The sequence below is a fragment of the Dromaius novaehollandiae genome, unplaced genomic scaffold (assembly GCF_036370855.1).
Source record: "Dromaius novaehollandiae isolate bDroNov1 unplaced genomic scaffold, bDroNov1.hap1 HAP1_SCAFFOLD_27, whole genome shotgun sequence".
NCBI lineage: Eukaryota > Metazoa > Chordata > Aves > Casuariiformes > Dromaiidae > Dromaius > Dromaius novaehollandiae.
In genome coordinates, this window is record NW_026991415.1 from 6,745,357 (window position 1) to 6,766,186 (window position 20,830).

Consider the following 20,830-nt stretch of genomic DNA (forward strand, 5'->3'; position numbering starts at 1 on the left):
CAGATGCACAGAGGTGTGGGGAACTCAATCCCTTGGCTTCAGGCTCCACCAAGAAGGTCTCCCAAGCCATTGTGCCTACACTAAGGACTCCCAAGGAGAAAAGCAACCCACAATGAAGGAGGGTTGAGTCAGGAATTATTTGCAAGAGCACAAATCTATGGGATTGGATGGGCTGCAGCCAAGGATACTGAGAGAGCTGGCTTCTATCTAGCAAGGCCGCTCTCTATCATCTTGGAAAGCTGTGGAGGCTCAGGAAGGTCCCAATGACTGGAGAAAGGCAAATATTGCATCCATGTTCAAAAAAGGCCAAAAGGACAATGTGGGGAACTACAGGCTGTTCAGCCTCACTTTGATCATGAAAATGTCATGGAGCAAGTCATCTCTGGCCCCGTTTCTGCATAAATGAAGGAGAAGGTGACGAGGAACAGTCAGCATAGATTTACTGAGGCTAGATCATGCCTCACCAACGTGATGGCCTTCTGTGTTAAAAAGACTGTATTTGTGGATGAACTGAGAACAGTGAACATCAGTCACCTTGACTTTGGGAAGGCTTTTGACACTTTCTCCCGCAGCATACTTGCACACCAATTAGGACTTTCTGATCTGAATGGGTAGACAACCGTTGGACAAATAACTGGTTGGATGATGAGGCTCAAAGGGTGGTGGTGAATGGGAAGTACTCTTCCTCGAGGCCAGATGAGAAATGGAGCACCACAGGGTCTCCACTGGGGCCTGTCCTACTTATCACCTTTATGAATGACCTGGAGGGGGCAACTTTCATCCTGTTTGTAGATGACCTCAAACTGCTTTGGGACTAATCTTAAGCTTGAGGGCTGCCATTGAGAGGGACCTAGACAGGCAGGAGGAAAGAGCTGTCAGGAATCTCATGACATTCAGCAAGGACAAAATGCCAGGATCCTGCACCTGGGACAGACCAACACCCTGCAGAGAGACAGGCTGGGGACTGAGTGGCCATGCAGCAGCTCTGCTGAGATGGGCAGACATATTTTGGCAGACAGAAGGCAAAATGTGAGACAGCAGTGTGCCTGGGCAGCAAAGAAGGCCAACAGCATCCTGCGCTGTATGAATAGGAGCATGGCCAGAAGGTCAAGGGAAGTGATCAGCCCCTTCTTCTCGGCACTTGTTAGGCCACATGTACAACACTGCATCCAGGTTTTGGCCCACCAGTACAAGGGCCCCGACCCCATACAAGGAGGTCCTCAGGAAGACAAAGCCAGGCTCTCCATAATGGTGCATGGCAGAAGGATGAGAGACAACAGCCACAGGTTGAAATCAGAGAGGAACAGGCTGGAGAGCAGGACAAACTTTTCCACTGAGAGGATGGTCACGCCTTGGAACATGTTGCCGAGAGAAGCTGTGCCATCTCCATCCCTGGAGGTTCTCAAGACTGGATCAAGGCCTCAGCAACCTGGTCTGACCCCAAAGCTGACCCTGCAGTGAGCACAAGGTTAGGCGGGAGGCCTCCTGAGGTCCTGTCCAGCCTGGAAGACTCTGTGATTCCTTCCCTTCTGGGTCAATTCTTGTCAGTGTTAGGGAAAGCACTCAGTTCTCATTGACCATGTGTCAGACACAAGCATGACCAGTTCAACTGGCTTTCCTGTCCTGCTCCAGTCAGAGATGGGCAGAGGCAGGGCTGCTTCACAGATACCCCTGAACAGCCCTGATCACTCCTTTGCTTCACCTTTTATTGTGTCTGTGTGTCCTTTACTCCCTCCAAGTTCTACCCTCTCCCCAGCCTCATAACCTCCCGTACAAACTGCCCACCTCTCTTTACCCTCTCCCCACAGACCCTCAGTGTGCTTGCTTTGTGCCCTCACTAGGCATTCCTGGGATGGTTGCCAAGGTAATTCCTACCTAGGTCACCAATTCCATTAAACCAGTACCTCCTTCTAGTACTTGAAGTGTCCTGCAATTCCTTCTGCTGCTGTCTTCTTAGAGGCATCCCAACTCAAGGTGAGCCATCTGCATTCACACGTTAACAGCTGCTGCACTGTGCTTCAGTCTGGGGGGCCTTGAGAACCTTGGGGATTCAGCCAACAGAAACCTCATGACATTTTACAAAGAGAAGGGGCAAGTCCTGCACATGGGGAAGAATAACCCCGTGTATCAGGGCAGTTTGGGATGTGAGCAGCTGAGGAGTGGCCTGAGGAGAAGGCCTGGGTATTGCAAGGGATGCCATAGGAGCCAGTGGTGCATGCTCACTGTGAATAAGGCCAGGCATCAACAGGGCTGCATTAGGAGCATGGCTTCCCAGACAACAGCAGTTATTATCCCCCTCATCTCAGCACTGGTGTGTCTGATTCCCAGGCTCCCTGGAACTTTTCTTGGTAGTGGGAAACAGCATGGGAAGGGGAAACAACCTCAGACCTGCAGCTTGGGAAGTTCAGACTGGCCAGTAACATAAAAATAAATTACCTGAAGGGCGGTGCTGTGGTGCAACAGGTCACCCAGAGGGAGTGTGTGATCAGCCCATGGCTTTGTGTTCCAAGGAACAGCCAGTGAGGATGAAAGACATCAATGAAGGGAGAGAGAACCCAGGGTGAGAGCCAGGTGGGGAAGCAGGCTGGGTGTCTACAGTCTGCAGGGACACAGGAGCAGGAGTGGGACAGTGTAGGTCGGCCTGTGGTGGAGATGGCCGAGGGTGCTGCAAAGGCTGAAGGGCCCTGACAGAACTGAAGTTTTTGTCCTATAGCTGTTGTCTTTGCTACCAAGGCCTACCAGGAGACACTGGGGCCTCGTTGTCCCCTTGTCCCCCCAGGGACCCCAGGAGATGTCTTGTCATTGTCCTGCACTCAGCCTTGCACACCCCCACCCGCACACTGCCCCAGGAGGAGCCCTGGGCAATGCATGAGGGAAAGCATCTCCCTTCCCAGGGTCTCAGTGTCCATGCTTGGCTGTTCTGTTTGAAAAACACACCAAGGGTTAACATGGTGTCAGAGCCACCTGCACATTTCCTTTGCCTACCTGTAATCAGTGATTACAATGTTCTGCTCTCATCAGCACCCAGTGAGTCTTTGCTGGTAATGGCCCTCAGTGGGATCTATTAACGCTCTACAAAAGTTTGGGATTTGCTTCTGACTTTGAAGTGAACATTTTGCTCCATCTCCTCACAATATCTGAGTTTCATGGACTCAGCACCAAATACACCATGGGGCTCATTACAACGCAAAAAGCCAGGATGAACCACGTCTCTCCCTGTAATTTTCTTCAAGTAATGTACGGCTAATTGGCTTCAGCAGTGTAGTGGAATGATAGTGACTTCAGTTAGAACATAGTGTAAAGGTATTTCTGCTTTTTAAGGTTTTTAGGATTAGTATTCTTATTCAGCTTTCACAATAAGTGACAGCAACATTCTCCAAATGACATAGATCCAGAGTGTTTCCTAAGGAAATGCGGACATGCAGGAAAAGCAGCGTCCCAGAGGTCAGATGCTGTATGGGCAATCTTCCTCCCCATCTCCCCAACCCTGCCTTTTCCCACATCAGCCACCTGGGACTTGCATCACTCCTGTTAAAGTCAAACCTTTTTCCATTGAAGTCTACAACTGAATGTTGCAGCTCATATGCCCCACTTCTCACCTGTTTCCTTAGAGAATGAGCTGCAAACAGACACAGAATAATTTTTCTTAACTGCAAGCCAGAGAGAAAAAAAAAGGCATGATGCAGTTTCCTAAAAATAATTACACTCCTCAACTGTATGCTAAGTCTGAGCTGCCTCCAATGAGGTCCCCTTTCCACAAGGGATAGCCTGGCTAGAAATCTTTTGGAGAGATAGGAAATGCTAGATAGAAACAGAATGAAGGACTTGCCCAGAGGAACAAACTACTGAAAGATGGAGCAAGCTTTAGACTCCCCAAAGCGCAAATCAGCAGTGTGGTATGGGAATGAACAAAGAGTAATGGAAGGAGTTGCAATGTTACAGTATCCAGACAGCATGCTGTAAAGGGGATGTTAGAAATTGTTAATGTAATCAGGACATGTGGAAACAGAGGAGAGAGCCATACAGCTCCTGGGGGTCCTGCACCATGCTGGGGGCTGTGCTGCTCTTGGGCATCTTGGACCAGGTTGTGTTTCTGCACAAAAGTCTGGAAAAGCCTTGAGGCAAGCCCCTGGAGAATAGGGATTTTCCTGAGTGTGAAAAGCAACCCAGGCAGGACTCAGGCATGTCAAGGGAAACCCATCCCACCCACACCAAACCCATTGCTCTCCCCAGAGACCTTCCCAACACTTCGGGCCAGGAGCAGGAGGCAGTGTGGGGCATGGCCACGTCCCAGACGAGCCTCCATGAGGCATGCAGCTCCGCAACATGTCCCAGCTTCAAGTGAGCTCTCTAAAGCAACACTTCCCATGGCCCTGGTGCACTGGCAAGACTTTGGGCAGACACCCAGGAGACAGGGCAGAGAAAGGGCAGAGACCTCAGGGTCCACAGCTGGGCTCACAGCATCACAGAGGCAGTGCCACACACTGAATAAGCAACCCAAAGAAGTAAACAAGTCCTTCCTTTGGCAGTGACTTGGAAAGCCCTATCTCTGACAGTATTCAAGGGGGATGGAGCCTCCCTTCTGCAAGAGTCACCCCGGGATTGTGCAAAGACTAGGAAGAGCAGGAAGGTTGGTTGTAGGGCTGTTCTCAAGCTTCAGCAGCTGCAGAGGTGGGAGCTGGTCACCTCACAAACTTCTGAATGAGCCCAAATGCAGGTCCTGAGGCATTGCACTGCCTTACAGGCTCTGCACTGGAGCCTGGACAGCAGTACTGCAGTGTGTGGGCATGTCCTGAGAATACCATGGTCAAAACTGTGGGAGCTGCAGGGTGCCAGGGCTGTAAAGCCCCTCAGGAGAGCTTGAGTGGCAGCTGGGTATGTCCAGGGTGCCAGCGGCTTTAGTGACCCCCAGACAAGAAGCACTGCATTGAGGGGACACTGAAAAGCCCAAGGCCCAAAAGAGAACCATGGAGGAGAAATGGCTTTCCCTAGGCTCAGGTTAGGCTCAGCCAGAAGGAAAGCTGGGCAAAATGCATGGGAAATGGGAAAACTTCCCCAGATTTGCTCCCTGGCCTGATCCTCCAGGTGATGTGTGTTAAGGGCACATTTGCTCTTCTCTGGTGTATCATCATCTTAAGCACCACAGATGGAGAAACCTTGCTGAGGACTTTTAAAATGAAAGAGCCTGCTTTGGTGCCTCAGGGAGGAAGGCTCTGTCCTCTCCCATATTGTCCTACATCCTACTTCGACAAAAAGAGTGACCCACAGCAGAAAGCAGTTTTGAGGCTCACCAAAGCCTCTCAGCCTGTGGCCACACTTTGTGCTGTTTGATCTCGTATGACTTTGATCCCGGCTTTGAAAAATGCCAAACCTTAAACCCCAGCTTCCTGCACAGGTCTGCCCAGGGCAGAGACCTGTCAGTGCAGGGGTGCAGAAGTGACTTCTCCAGTGCCCCATTTGAGATATTTCACAGCCTTTGGCACCATCTGGAGACATTCCTGAAGGATTTATCAGCAAGTTCTGGAAAATAACTGGGGCGAGGGGAGGGGACGGCTTTCCAGGACATGAAGGGAAATCTGTCTGCTCTCGCCCTGGCTGTGCCATCTCCATGGCAGTGACCTCCTGAGCCCCCTGATGACACCAGCTGAGGTCACAGTGGGATGTGCCACCTCACACAGAGGTCTCCCTGATGGCACAGCGGTGCAGTCACTTCCCTGAGAGGCCCAACCGCTGCTGGGCACCACTTGTGCACTCTCCACCACTGCCCTTTGGAGCAACTCCAGGGCAAGGAAAGGGGATGACAGCCATGCTGGGGCCCCTCCCCAACAGGCAGAGGGACACGTTGGAGAAGAGTTTTGGGTGATGAGACGGGAAGAGCGTCCTTCCTCCTCATCTGGAGAGGTGAGCCAAGGGCAAGGGGGCAAGTGAGATGCGGGACTGCTGGACCAACACCATCAGCCCAGACCACAGTTCCTTGTTCCCAGCGCTACTGCGGCTCTGCACTGAGGGTAAGGGCTTTGGGAGCTCCTTCCTGAGGGGTCGCACAGAGACTGTTAACTGCGAAAAGGGCTGTGGATCCTGGGCTGTGGGGGTGGCTGGACAGGGTGGGGGCTGCTGTGACAGCCCTGTTGTAGGGTCCTGATGGTGCCGAAGGGGTTAGAGGACGTGGCCTGGCCTGGCACCAGCACCGGCCCTGGGGCTGCTCCCCCCCGCCCAGCACGGCCCCTGGGCACAGGGTAGCCAGGAGCCCCGCGGGGCCCCTGCAGCACAGCCCAGACCCTGCGGGACAGCGGCTGGGCCCCGGGGCCCCGCACTGCCCGGGCCACAGGGTGCCAGGCTGCCCCCAGGCCTTGCCACGCCCCGCTGCACCCCGCGCTGCCGCCCACAACATGGCGCCTCACTGCGTGGGGGGGGAGGAGAGAAGAGGGGAGAGGAGGGCAGAGCTGGTCGCCGGGGCAGGAGGCTGCAATGTTGCCCCGGCAATGCCCCAGTGCTGCCTCCTATTGGTGGATGTGAGGAGGAGGGCGGGATGGGTTTGACTGATGGCTCTTTCAGCCAATCGGATTGCAGCATGCGAAAGAACCCAGCCCTGGAAGCAGGGAAGGAGCAAAGCGGGTGCGAGCGGGGCTGACGGGGCTGTGGGCATGTCCTGATGGTGGCAGGTGCCCTCCCGCCGGGGTGGGGGCAGCAGTGCTGCCCCGGGGCTGCTTTCCTCCAGGAGCTGCAGCAGGGGCTGGTGGGGCCGGGAGCACGGGACAAAGCGCCCTGGCCCCGGGGCAGCTGCCCTGCGAGCCAGACGTGCCGGCTGCCCCCGAGCAGCTGGGCTGGGGCGGCTGGGGGTTTGGGGGCAGGAAGCTTTGCCCCTGCCCTGGGTCACAGACCCCTTGTCCAGCCTTTCCCAGAGCTGCTGCTTTGGGGGCAGTAACTGGTCCGTAGCGGGTGTTTCGCTTCCCGATGAGCGTTGCGAGGCCCTGGGGTGAGTCCGGGCGGCCACTCAGGACCTGGCTGAGCCTTGGGGGAGGCAGGACAGCTGCAGGTGGCAATAGCCGCGTGGCCAGGCTGTGGGCAGGGAGGTCACGGCTGTCTGCGAGAGCTGGGCCAGGAGATCCCCAGTGTCACATCAGCTCTTGGTCAGTAGCTGCCAGGCCAGCAGGAGGCCCGTGGCTCGGCTGTTGGTGATGAGGTCACTTCTGTCTGAGTCCCTGATAGACCAGCAGCAACGGGAGCATGGCTTGGATGTTGGTGGTGAGGTCATTTGTGATTGCTGAACTGATTGAACAGCAGCAGCCATGTGGCTGGAAAGGTGCTTGTGAGGTCACTTGCAGCTGAGCAGTTGATGGGCCAGCAGCAGGTCCATGGCTGGGACATGTGCTTTGGAGCTCACTTCTGCCTGAGCAGCTGATAAGCCAGGATTTGGCTCATGGCTGGAGAAGTTATCGTGAGGTAGCTGCTGTCTCAGAGGCTTGTAGGCCAGTGACAGGCACAGGGCTGTGAAGGGGACTGTGAGGTCATCTCCTTCTGAGTCCCTGATAGGCCAGCAGCAGGCCCTGCCTGGGAAGGTCCTTGTGAGGTCACTGCAGACAGAGCAGCTGGCAGGCCAGCAGCTGGCACCTGGCTGGGAACTGACTCTGAGGTCCCTCCTGTCCCAGCAGCCTCTGGGGCTGCAGCAGGCGCCTGGCTGTAAAGGTGCCTGTGAGGTGCCTTCTGGGTGAGAAGCCAATAGGCCAGCAGCAGGCTGTGAAGTGGGGAATGTGCTGGTGAGATCAGCTGTGTCTTGGTACGTGATAGGCCAGCAGCAGGCCCATTGCTGGGAATGGACTTTGAGGTCATTTCCTCCAGAGCAGCAGGGAGGCCAGCAGCAGGCAGGTGGCGGAAAAATGTTTGTGAGCTCACCCCTGTCTCAGTGCCTGGTAGACTGTGTGGAGGCACATTGCTGGGAGAGTCGCTGTGAGGTCACTTGTCTCTGCAAGGCTAGCACTTGGCTAATGGCTTGGGCATTTGCTTGTGAGGTCACTTGTGCCTGAGTCCCTGATAGGCCAGCAGCTGGCAGATGGGTGTGGAAGGAGATTGTGAGGTCTCCTGGGTCAGAGTAGCTGGTAGGGCAGCAGCATGTTCATGGCTGGGGAAGGTATTTTGAGGCAACTTCTGTCTCTGAAGGCCTTAGACCATCAGCAGGCACCTGGTGGGGGTATGGACTTGTGAGGTCACTTCAGTCTGAGCAGTTGATAGGCCAGGAGAAGGCCCATGGCTTGGATGTTGGTGGTGAGGTCACTTCTGGGTTTGGTGAGTGTGCCAGGAGGAGGGATTGACACCTGCAGAGCCCTACAACAGTACAGAGGTGCAACTAATAAATCAAGGAGAAGTAGACAATAATGTTCCATACCATCTGTCACAATTTTTTTTCCATTCCATCATCATGAAATAGTAGTGCTACATTTAAAATGAGGATGATGTTCTCTGGTAAATGTAGACATGGAGTCTGACTTTTTGCTTCTTGCTAAGTATAGGCTTACAGCCTGCTACTGGTGGGTGAAGGAGTCCAGCTAGAATTTTTCCACTGCTAAATGAGTAAAATGCTGGTGTGAGCAGTGAGCTCAGTAATCAGATTTCCAGCATCTGTGTGCTGCAGAATATTCTTCCACATCCAAACACCAGGGCGCTTCTGAGATTTTTCTCCCATATCTGAAGGATATCTCTGTCCTTTGATTCCTGGAGGTGGGAAGTGAGCAGGTGCCGGGCTGTGCCTGGTTTTTGAGAGGAAGGGCCTGTTGCAAGGCCTTGGAGGACTGGAAGGGAATGGCAGGGCTGGAGAGTTGGTCTGTGTGTGTTTTGGGGCCCTGGGGATGCCCTGGCTGCTGCCATGTGTGGTGCTGTGTCCGGTGTGTCCCTGCTGCAGAGGCACGTGTTGGCTGGCCACCCTCTGTGAGGGGAGGGGCAGGTGCTGCGGTGTGTCACAGTGGTGGGGTGGCCTGTGGTGGGGACAGGTGGTGGCTTCAGTGTCTTGGTGCTGCTCTGCGTGGGAGGAGGTGTCTGGAGAGAGCAGTGGTGTGCGTGGGGAGTGCCGCCAGGCTGGGGAGCTGGGGAGCCCTTGGAGGTGAGGAGGTGACTTGGCTCGCAGGGCCCAGGCTGCCCTGGTGGCCAGAGCCAGGGGTGCTGGCAGCCTGCTGCCTTCTGTGCGCTGAGGTTCAGCCTGGAGTTTCCTCAGCTCTTGCCAGGATCTGCAGCCAGGTATGCCACATAGACTGTGAAATACATAGAAATATGCAGCTTAGAGTATTTGGAGTACAAGAGGTCATCTTTCTGAAAGGCTTTCTTATTGGAGATTCTTGAAGTTAACACTTCTGGGATCTGTCCAACCACAAGGGTTTTTAGGCTAGAGGCACAGTAGTTGCCTCTCTCTTCTATTAGCAAAGGCTATGGGGAGATACTGCCCGTATACCTAATTGGTGGAGACACTCTTTTCTTCTCATGTGGCAGGACCCTAGAAACTCTTTGCTTATAATGCAGTAGTATACCCCAATTAGCCATTACTTCACGCTCCGATTAAACCCCCTTCAATCCAGTGAAATATAGCTGGGAGAGAGGGTCTTGAGCTCTTCCTGCTGAAGGCCTCCCTGCTTCGGGGCTCCCTGCTGCTCCCTGCACCCTGCGCACTGCCCTGGGCTCTGACACCGGACATCCAGGGCCTGGCATCTAGCAGGAGGCCTCAGAGGGAGCAGGAGGCCACTGAGAGCAGTTTAGATCATGTGGGACTTTTTTCACCCACACAGTTAACAAGGAAATGGTCTTGCCACAGTGGAGCACTCAGAGGCACCCTTTCAAGCGGCAGTGCCACAGTCATTAGATTTTAAAATGCGCAAAATAAGGAAATCTTCCACTGACAAAGTATTTCTTCAGAAAATAATTGGCCTTTAAAAACACTTCTCACAGATGCGCAGTGACTACAGTGAGTCATGATGCTCAAGCCCTTGCCTGCAAGTCAGCAGGAAATACTTCAGGGGTCATAGCTGAGAATCAGCTTGCAAAGCTGAAGTTGTTTTGTGCAGATAACTTGCAAGGCCCCTCAGAATTAGGTTCCTCACCTTTCCATGTGCTCCTGTCTGCTCTAAGGGAGTCATTTATAACCTGGCAGTTCAGGTGTCCAACTCAGCTGAGCACGTTTTGCAGTGTGTCACTGAGCTGGTTGAGGCCTGCAGGTTCTGAAGCTCCTGCCTGATTAGCTCAGGCACAGCCTGGGTCTTAGCTCACTTGTGGAGAGGAGATTCCTGGAGAGTGCTGAAAACAATTTCTTGGCACAGGCAATCAGTGAGCAAACAACAGCTGGACTGTCAGTCACAAGCAAGGCAGAAGCAGATGGAGATGTAACGGTTGAGGGCAGCCATGGCTGCAATGATCATGAGATGGTGGAGAAGTAAGACAAGAAGTAGAATCACAACCCAGGACTGCAGGAGAGCTGACTTCATCTTGAATCCTGCTTGGAAGGGTCCCACAGGAGACTACCCTGGGGGGCAGAAGGGCCATGAGGCCTCTGTAAAGACAGACTAGGCAGAGGAAGAGAGGACAGAGAGGCAGAGGAAGAGAGAGGAGACATGTCAATGTGAATACAGTAGTTTCTCAGAACAAAGTTTCTCCAATCAGAGTGTTGCAGGAAGTGTATCATGAAGAATAACATACACATATATATAAACATGTAATCTCACATAGAGTAATTACTGTAGTGCTCAAATATGGCCAGAAAGAAATAAATAAATTATCAAAAATGGGAAAAAAAAGTTTTGCTACACTTTTCAACTTTTTAAACTTCATTGTGTTGTTATTGCCCTTTTTTGTTTGGTTCTTTTTTGATACACTGGTCTTTTGGGGAGATTCTTTCCCTCTCTCTCTCTTTTTTTTTTTTTTTTTGGAAAGGAAAAGTGATTTTCAGGGCTGGGCTGGGATGCAGTCCCAGGGTCCTGGACATATGGTGCCATTGCAGGTGCCCTGATCCCCTCTGCCCAGTCTCCATCTGCAGCTCCGAGGGGCTCCGGTCTCCCGCAGGTCCCCTGTGAGAGCTGCCAGGCCCAGGCAGGACCCTCAGAGACATGAGGGACACTCTCCCATGAGATACTGGAAATTTTGAGGAAGGGTATGAATCTCAGGAGAAGAAACGTTGATCTGCCTGTTAACTCACATTACCACTGCTCTATCTTATGCTGTGAGTATAATCTCAGTAACCTTTCACATATTTCCACATGTCCTGATTAAACTGAGCATTTCTAAAGGCATCTTTGCATCAGACGATCTGGACATATGCACTTTCCATAGTTTCCCAATTTTCCTCCTCCCCTTGCTCTTTATCATTCAGATAGCTCTCAACTCTCCAGTTGCTGCCCCGAGCTTCTGGGAGTCTGAAGCTTGCCTCGTTTTTCAGCAGGCTCATTGTCTCTTAAACAAACTCCTTCACTGTGTGTCTATCCAGCCTTTCCTATCTATTTGTCAAGAACATTTCCTTGTAGACTCTAAACCTCACTACAGGCAACGTGGAGTTGACAAAGTTGAGGACGGTATTTTATTTCTTATGAAACTGGATAATGATTATTTTACTTTGATCACAGTTAAGACAAATCCTTCTGAGCCTGTTTGCAGCTAGTTCTCTAAGGAAAGCAGGTGGGAATTGGTGCATGTGAGCTGTAACATTCAGCTACAGACCTGAGAGGAAAAACCTTAGATTTTTAACCAGAGTGCTTTAGGTCCCCAGTGGCTGATGAGGGAACTGGCAGGGCTGGGGAGCTGGGGAGGAAGGTTGTCCATACATGTCTCCTATCAAAAATACTGCTTGTCCTACATGTCCAGACTTCATTCAGAGACCCAGTGGGTCAGTCTGTATTGGAGAATGTGGGTATCACTTATTCTGAAAGCTGAAGAATAAAGAAAGCTTAAGAAGCAGACATCTTTCTTTTTCAGGTGTTCATTGAAATCTGCCTAACTTCAATACTCTCCTGAAAGCTTCCCAATTAGCCACACAAGAATTGACAAAATGAGGAAAATTATGGAAAGATGCATGGTTCCTTAGGGTTTTTTGCATTTTAATGACCCCTCAGGTGTATTTGGTGCTCAGCCTGCAAACCGCAGATGCTGAGAGGAGATTGAACAAACCTCTCAAGAAATTAAAGTCATAAGCAAATCCCAAGTTTCTTGGAGTGTTAACAGGTCCCACTGAGGGCCATTACCAACAAAGTCTCCCCAGGGCCTGATTAGAGTGGAAAGTTGGAGGCCCTGATTGCAGGTAGGCAAAGGCAATGTGCAGGTGGCTGTGATGCCAAGTCAACCTGGATGTGTGTTATCAAGCAGAGCAGCCAGGCACTGACAGCCAGCCCCTGGGTAGGGTGATCCTTTCCATCCTGCATTGCTCAGGGCTCTTCCTGGGGGCAGTGTGTGGGTGGGGGTGTGCAATGCCAAATGCAAGACCATGATACGGCACCTCTTGGGCTCCCAAGGGACAAGGAGGCAGCAAGGCCACAGTGCTTTAAGGAATGGCATTTTCTCATGGGCCTCGGTGGCAGAGACACCAGCCATAGCCAAGAGAACAAAGACCTAGCTCTGTTAGAAGCTTTCAACCCTGGCAGTGCCCTCAGCCATCTTCATCTCGGGCTGTCCTATGCTTTCGCATGCCTGTGCCTGTTTCCTTGCAGACGATAGACAAGCAACCTGCTTCCTAACCTTGCACTCACCCTGGGATCTCCCGACCTCTCCTGATGTCCTCCTGTCCTCACTTGCTTTTCCTTGAAACACAGAGCCATGGGCTGAACACAGACTCCCTCTGCGTATCCTATAGCACCACAGCATTGCCCTACAAGTGACATTTCCTTTTCCTAATGTCACATGTACACCCCACAAGCTGCTGTTTGTGGCTTTTTCTCCTTCTCATGCTGTTTTGCACTACCAAGAAAAGCTCCATCATCTCTGATACCACCCTTCAGGCACTCAAAGGCTCCTACTCTACTACCTCCACTTCAGCAGGATAAAGAAGCTGAGGTCCCTCAACCCCTCCTCATGCACAGGTTTATTCCCACCTAGGCACAGGACTTGACACTTTTCTTGTAAATATTCATAAAGTATCTGTTGCCCGAATCACCCAAGTTCCTCAAGATCCTTCTGGACTGTAGCTCCTCCTGTGTCAAAACAAAAAAAGAACAAAAAAAAAAAAACCAAAACAAAACAAAAAAAGAAGCCAAAGCAGCACCAAAGAGTTAAGGGGAAGCAGGAGTGGGGTGATTGTGGGGGAAGGGACCAGGATGGTAACAGAGACAAGATTAAAAGGGAAAGAAAGAAAAAAAAACAAGGAAATTAAAAGCAAAGTAAAGGATTGATCAGGGCTGTCTTGGGGATTCCTGCCAAGAAGCCCTGCAGCTGAATAATTCTGCCTGGAGAAGGGCAAGAAAGCTGGCCTACTTCCACTGTCACAGGGAACCTGCATCCTTTCCCAGGCACCAACAAGAGAATATTGAGAGTGGGAAGAATCATGGACTCCTTCAGGGTGGAAGGGACCTCAGGAGGTCTCTAGCCCAGTCTTCTTGCCTCTTCCTCCTGATTAGATGTCATGTACAAACGTGATGAGAGTTGCATGCTCCAGGTCACTGATGAACCTGTCAGAATAGACAGGTCCAGTGTAGACCCTGAATACTCCACCTTTACCTGGCTTCCTGGTAAAGAATGACTCATTCAAAAAAAACCCTCTGAGCTCGATCATCCAACCAGCTTTTTACCCACCTAGTTCTCCACTCATCTTATCGTAAAGCCTTACTTATATTCAAGAATATTCATGCAGACAGTGTCCAACACCTTGCTAAAATCATGGTAAATGACATCCAGTACTTTCTGCTCCTGCACAATCACGTGTCTTTGATCACAGAAGGCAATCAGCCTGTGCAGGCATGATTTACCTTCAGTAAGTCCATGCTGACTGCTCCCAGGCACATTCTTCATGTGCCCAGAAATGTGATCTGAGAGGACTGGCTGCATGACACAGTCCCCACCAAAGTGAGGCTGAAGGGCCTGCAGCTCCCTGGGTGGTCCTTGTGGCCATTTTTGAAGATGGGCACAACATATTCCTTTTTCTGCTCATTGGGACCTCCCCTGATCTCCACAGCCTTTCAAAGTGATAGGCAGTGGCCTTGTAAAGACAGCAGACAGCTCTCTCAATGTCCTTAGATGCAAGGCGTCTAAACCCAGAGACTCGTATTGATTTAGCTCTTGCAAGCAATCCCTCACTCAATGCTCATCCACTGCTGGCTGTTTTTCTTCTCTGGAGCCCTGACTTGAGGCACAGCAGCCCAGGAGACCTTGTGGGTGCAGACTGAAGCCAAGAAGGCACTGAGCTCCTCAGACCTATCTGAATCTGCTATTATTAGAGCCCCTGCCTCCTTCAGCAGTGAGCCCAGGTGTCTTTCTCCATTACTGGAGTAGTAGCAGCTCTTCTTCATGCCCTTGACATTCCCTGCAAGTGTCTATCCTCTGGGAGCTCTGATTTCCCTAACATCATCCCTACTTTGGTGGACAATAGTATCCTGTTTAGCCAAGCTGGTCTCCCAAGACGTCTACTAGTTTTACTGAGTATCAGTAGGGACCATCGTTGTGCTTGGTGGCTGCTGTCCTAAAGGACCTGCTGGCTTTCCTGAGTTCCATTGCCCTTCATGGCTGCCTCCAGTGGGATCCCCCAGCAGTCCCCTGGAGAGACCCAAAACTGCCCCTCTGAAGGCTGGAGTCTGTACACTGCTCTTGTCCTTCCTCACTGCCCTCACAAGCCAGGACTCCCCTGTTTCATAGTCACTGCGGCCAAGGTTTCCACAGATTATCACAGGCCTGATCAGTGCTTCCCTGTGTGTGCGAACCAGGTCCAGGTGAGCATCACCCTTCTTGGCCCATCAGGGAGCTGTGCTTAGAAGATGTCCCTGACACCCTCCAGAAATCTCCTGGACTGCTTGCACCCTGCTGTTTGCCCTTCCAATGAATGTCAGCGAGATTACAGCCCCCCCTGTAAGAACCAGGCCTTGTGACCCACTGACTACCTCAGGTTGCTTAAGGGAGACTGTATCCACCTCCTCCACCTCCTCACCCTCATTGGGTGGTCTGTAACTCTCATCACAATGTCACCTCTACTCTGATGCTCACGCACAAGCTCTCACCCAAACCCTTGTCCATCCCATTCAAGTGCTCCATACATCTGGACTGTCCCTTCACACCAAGGGCATCCCCCCTGCTCATCTTCCCCAACCGTCTTGCCTGCAGAGCTTGTACCCTGCCATCACAGCCCTCCAGTCATGCGAGCTGTCCCACTGCATCTCAGTTATTCCAACCTTGTTTCAGTCCTGTGACAGCTTGTGCATCTCCATCTGCTCCACTCTGTGCCCCAGCCTGCATGCACTTGTGTATATTTGGGGTTGCAGAGCCTCAGCTGTGACACAGGGAACAGATTTGTAATGGTGACACCTGTTACCAAGAGCCAAAGAAACCGTGTGTGCAATGGCCCCACTTCAGAGCACAGACATGCTGGCATAGATAGCAGGTGGCAATGTAATGGTGAAAGGAGGTTCCCACTAAGAGAGCAAACCATGCGGTGCCCAAGGCCAGGGAGAAACAGAGCTGGGCTGTGCAGGAATGCCAGGAGAGGGGTTTGCTGCCTGAGCTGATTTGTAGCACCCTGGGTCCTGTGGCAGAGGTGAACTGATCTTCAGGAAGGAAAAGGAGCCACTGAAGAAGTCTCTGGCCCTGGGCAGCCTGTGATTTGGCCACTCTGAGGTCATCATTAGCCCAGTTCCTGGTCATATCATCTGGGGGTGAGAAGAGGTTCAGGAGGAGGAAAGCTAGAAGGTTTGAAGGGTTCAGAGACTAGAGCGGAGACCTTGGTGTGACGTGTCTCTCCCATTTATGAAGCACGCCTGGCTGTAGATGGGATGGACTTGGCCTAAAGGCAGTGGTGGGATCCAGTTGTTTGAGCACTGGTAGGAAATCTGAGATGCCCTGGGGCACTTGCCCAGCAACCACTCCAAAGGTCATGGTTTTCCTGTAGCTCCCATGGTGTATCTGCTAGAGGCACGTGGTTGTGCTGGACACCCCAGGCATCCGACATGGCCCTGCAGGCCTATTTCTCTGTCACTGAAACAAGTGCCTGCACTGGATGGCATCAACTGTTTGCAGTGTTGGGATCTGCATGTGTCTCAGCTTCCTAGTGAGTGGAGCTCTGGTAGCAGTGGACATCTATTCCCATTTCAGTGGCCAAGGCAATTCCCTACTTAGCCCCCAACTCATGCCCTAGAAGGATGTAGGTCTCACAGTTGCTCCATCAGAGCAAGCAGACACTGGCACATGCCTTGGACCACCTCTGTCTCTTCCAAAGTCACCAGGTGTTTGTGTGTGAGCACCTGACTCCCACCCTCCATCTCCAGGGATTATAATGGGAGCTTAGACCAAGATATTGCATGCAGACATCCATGCTGTGCTCACTTCTGCCTGGGCAAGGGGAATTCCACCTTCAGTGTGTTTTTTGTGGAGCTCACAGGAAGGATCTGAATCCTATGCCAGTCCAGGGCCTTCTAAAGCAGCCTGAGAAGCCCAAACTGACTCATCTGAATCAATATCTGAACAATGGGAAAACAAGCTCTGTTTTTGTCCCCATCTAGGTGTCCTGCCTAGCTAAGAGATGGGGATAGGGGCTTCCTGAGTGGGACATCTCCACCTCTTGCGAATAACCATCCTCTGATGAAACAAATTGCAATGCTGCAATCACTCTCTCTACACTGTTTAGAGAGGGAGCATCAGTGATTATTTCAGTTTATTGCAGTGAACATTTCCCATGACGAGGGAGCACAAGGGATAGAGAAAGTCAGGCCTTCAGCTGGGCCTCTGCTCCTGAGTGGGGCCAGGCTCCTGGGATGGAGGGAGCTCATGGCAACCTGGCAGCACTGCCCAGACACAGCTGTGTGCAGGAGCAGCTCCTCTGCCAAGAGCAGCAGGGCTGCGGGCACTGCCTGCTGCTGCTGACATGAGCTGAGAGAAGGCAGAGAGAAGTGGAAGGCAGTGTGGAGTGGGAGGACAGAGGAGAGCTGCTTGTGGGAGAAATCTTCACAGCCCTTGACACGGTAAGTCTCTGGCTGCAGGGCAATGCTAGTGAGGTTCCTGGAAAGGTCTTGAAACCTGTCCAGCCACACAACTGGATTTTTATGGATCACTCTCCCAGTTTCTCCATTGCAGGGGAAGGGGACTTCCTTTAGAGCAGGGATTCCCTGCCACAGCGTCACAGGGACAGGGCATCCTGTTATCTTCTCGCAGGGATGCTGCAGGGCTGTGAAGCTGGGGTGTGCACACAGGTCTGCCCAGGGCTGTAATTCACAGCAGTGTCGCTGCACCCCAGGGTGCTGTGTGCCTGCAGCAGTGACTCTGCTGCCTGCAAGTGTCAGCCCTCAGCCTGCCCAGGGAGCTCCCCACAGCACTGGGGGAGAAGCTGTGGGTGGGAGGAGAGAACCCAGCAGGACAGGTCCTGTCAAGAGGGAGCTGTGTGGGTCAGGACTGCTCCAAGCTCCAGCTCACTCCAAGGACATTTCTGGAGGGGCCTTTTCAAAAGGCAGCTCAAGGCAGAGGATACATGAAAGGGAAGGAGCTGTCATGAGTCTGTGCTTTCAGTTTTACTCTCTTCGGGTGGGGTGAAATCGGATTGGACCTGTCAGGTTTAGACAGCGGTCGGAGGCTCCAAAACAGTAACACTGAGAGGAGCAGCTCTGGGAGGGACTCAGCAAATGCCTTCATCCACCCTGAAGCCTACAGACAGAGCCAGCAGCACCTTTCCAGCCTCACCAAGGTTTGTCTCCCCTGCTCCGGAGCACCTGCAACCACGGAGGTGCCCTGGGCAGTGTCCTGCCCCCGGGAGGTTTCTGCAGGGCAGAGCTGAGCACCCAGCGGGTGGGATGGGGTCTGTGAGCACTGGCAGGGCAGAGACGTGGGGACAGAGAAACAGCTGCCCGCAGGGACGGCTCCAGGCAGCAGAGTCATGCTCAGAGTGTGAGAGGAAACCATCAACTCCAGCACCTCCTCTCCTCTGCCAGCCAGCACAGCCCTCTGCTCTCAAGGCTGTGGGGTTTAGGGCATAAATTGTTTCCTTGGCAGCCAGACATCCAGGACAGGGGAAACTCCTGAGTGCCCATCTGTCTCTCCCTTGTCCCTTCCTCCATGAGCAGAAATATCATGGTATTGCTCTGTTTCCCACCTTTCCATGCTGCTCTTGTTATTCCCTTTTGACTGTCTGAGCAGCAGGGTTTCCGATGCCGTTCAGACACTGACCCAGCAGGTCCTGCCATGCAGACGTGTCCTTGACACTGAAGTGCTAAAGCCTCCCTTTAACCTGTGGGGTTCTGAGCGATGCAGTGCTGGGGGGCTGGGAATGAGCCAACTCTCTCTCCTGGACACTCCATCTTCAGGACATTCAGCTACTTCTCTGGGGTGCCCAGCTATGCTGCAGGCTGCCCTCCAGAAGGGCACAGCTCTCCCATTGCCTCTGAGTATTATCTAGGGATCCCCTGGAGAAGCTGTTTAGATACTGAGGCCATGGAAATGCTATTGGGTGGCTGGATGTGGGCAGCTGGAAGGAGTTCAGTGTCTTCCTGGCTAGAAGGGGAGGGCTGAGACCTCACTCAGGTACTCTGAGAAAGGGTGCTGAGTCAGTTGATCTGCACTTTGAACCTGGATTCCTCTGCTCTCAGCTGTCGCAGTTCTTTTTAGGGTAACAAGAATAGGATCGTCCTCCACCTCTGAGGTGGGAGCACAGCGCAGCTGGGAACAAGGCAGATGGACAGACCAGCTCTCCTTGCTCTGCACTAAAGCTGGAGTGAGTCCTTTTGCCTCTCCAGAATTACAGTTGGTCCCTCTGAGTGCAGTAGCAATGCTGAGGATTTCTATCTTCAAGAATCCTCCTCAAGTGTGACATCTAAAAGAAAAGCCTTAAAATTATTAAGGAATCGACAGTGTTTAAAGCTGGGAGGGAAGATGCTGAAAAGCCCTTCTACATTGCGAGTGGATTAAGTCTCACTAGAACTGTGAGTATAGAAGTTGAGTCACCCCTGTTCCCGTGTAATCACTGCTGCAGGTCAGGGCTGACTCCTCAGGATCCCACGAGTGGAGGTCCCTGCTCCTCATGGCAGACTCGGGCAGTGTGAACAGCAGCTCAAGCCAAGGACCTCAATGATGCTCCTGCCAAGATGGGGAAAAGTAATATGTGTGTGTTTGGGGGAGGTTAAGAGAAAGCTTTGCTCAGAGAAGTCTATCCTACCTTGTCAAAATCTCTTTTTCTTCAGACAGTACCCTAGGTTCCTGAGGGAGCAAATGTCCAACAGCAGCTCCTTCAATGAGTTCCTCCTCCTGGCATTTGCAGACACACGGGAGCTGCAGCTCTTGCACTTCTCACTCTTCCTGGGCATCTACCTGGCTGCCCTCCTGGGCAACGGCCTCATCATCACAGCCATAGCCTGCGACCACCACCTCCACACACCCATGTACTTCTTCCTCCTCAATCTCTCCATCCTCGACCTCGGCTCCATCTCCACCACTGTCCCCAAATCCATGGCCAATTCTCTGAGGGACACGAGGGCCATTTCCTACTCAGGATGTGCTGCCCAGGTCTTCCTCATTTTCTTCTTGTTTGGAGGAGAGTATTCTCTTCTCACTGTCATGGCCTATGACCGCTTTGTTGCTATTTGCAGACCCCTGCACTATGGGACCCTCATGGGCAACAGAGCTTGTGTCCAAATGGCAGCAGCTGCCTGGGCCAGTGGTTTTCTCTATGCTCTCCTGCACACCGCTAACACATTTTCAATACCACTCTGCCAAGGCAACACAGTGGACCAGTTCTTCTGTGAAATCCCCCAGATCCTCAAGCTCTCCTGCTCAGACGCCTACCTCAGGGAAGTGGGCCTTCTTGTAGTTAGTGGCTGTTTAATTTTGGGGTGTTTCATTTTCATTGTGGTGTCCTACGTGCAGATCTTCACAGTCGTGCTGAGGATCCCCTCCGAGCAGGGACGACACAAAGCCTTTTCCATGTGCCTCCCGCACCTGGCCGTCGTCTCCCTGTTTGTCAGCACTGCAATGATTGCCTACCTGAAGCCCCCCTCCCTCTCCTGCCCAGCTGTGGATCTGGTGGTGGCTGTTCTGTACTCAGTGGTGCCTCCAGCAGTGAACCCCCTCATCTACAGCCTGAGGAACAAGGAGCTCAAGGAGGCACTGAGGAAACTGGTTGAATGGGTCCATTGTCAGCACCAGTAACAGTACGTTGTGTATTCACTCCCCACGTTATCTGGCATCAAGGTTGTGTGTTCTTTCTTTCTTATTTTTCTCTTTTTCCTAAAAAGAAGAAAAAAAATAGGTTCATGTCCCATCTCCTCAGGAATCTCTCATTTGAATGTGACCCAGAGACCATGTTGAAGCAGGAAGCTGGGTTTCCCCCTGCATCAGCTGAGGTGAGGGAACCTCAGAGCCTGCCAGTTTGTGCTGCTGCAGATGCCTCCAGTGTAATGAGGCAAGTTTCCCTTTGCAGTGTCTCTTTTGACACTGACACCAAGGGAGCTCAGGGGCACAGAGTCAGGCTCGGATGAGTACAGGCGGGATGAGACCATGGGTCCCGTGTCCATTAGGAGAGCTCGGCTCCCCTGGCCACAGTCAGGGTGTGATCTCACACCCCTCTCCTGTGAGGGTGGCAGCCAAGTGTCACCGTGGGCTGGTCCCTTTCCTCTACACGCTCCAGCACTACAAGTGGAGGGGGAGTGGAGGGGAGGGGAGTCAGGCAGCAGCTTGTGGGGACAGACCCCGT

The 20,830-nt window shown here is 52.4% G+C and overlaps 1 protein-coding gene across 1 annotated transcript in view; it reads left to right on the forward strand.

Moving 5' to 3' along the window:
* The first annotated feature begins 1,095 nt into the window (after positions 1–1,095).
* The window catches only part of LOC135326378 (olfactory receptor 5L1-like), a 35,351-nt gene continuing 15,616 nt past the window's right edge, over positions 1,096–20,830 (forward strand). The window contains exon 1 of the mRNA XM_064504261.1: positions 1,096–1,457. Within this exon, the coding sequence (XP_064360331.1) occupies positions 1,096–1,457 (362 nt within the window). The remainder of the gene's footprint in view (positions 1,458–20,830) is intronic.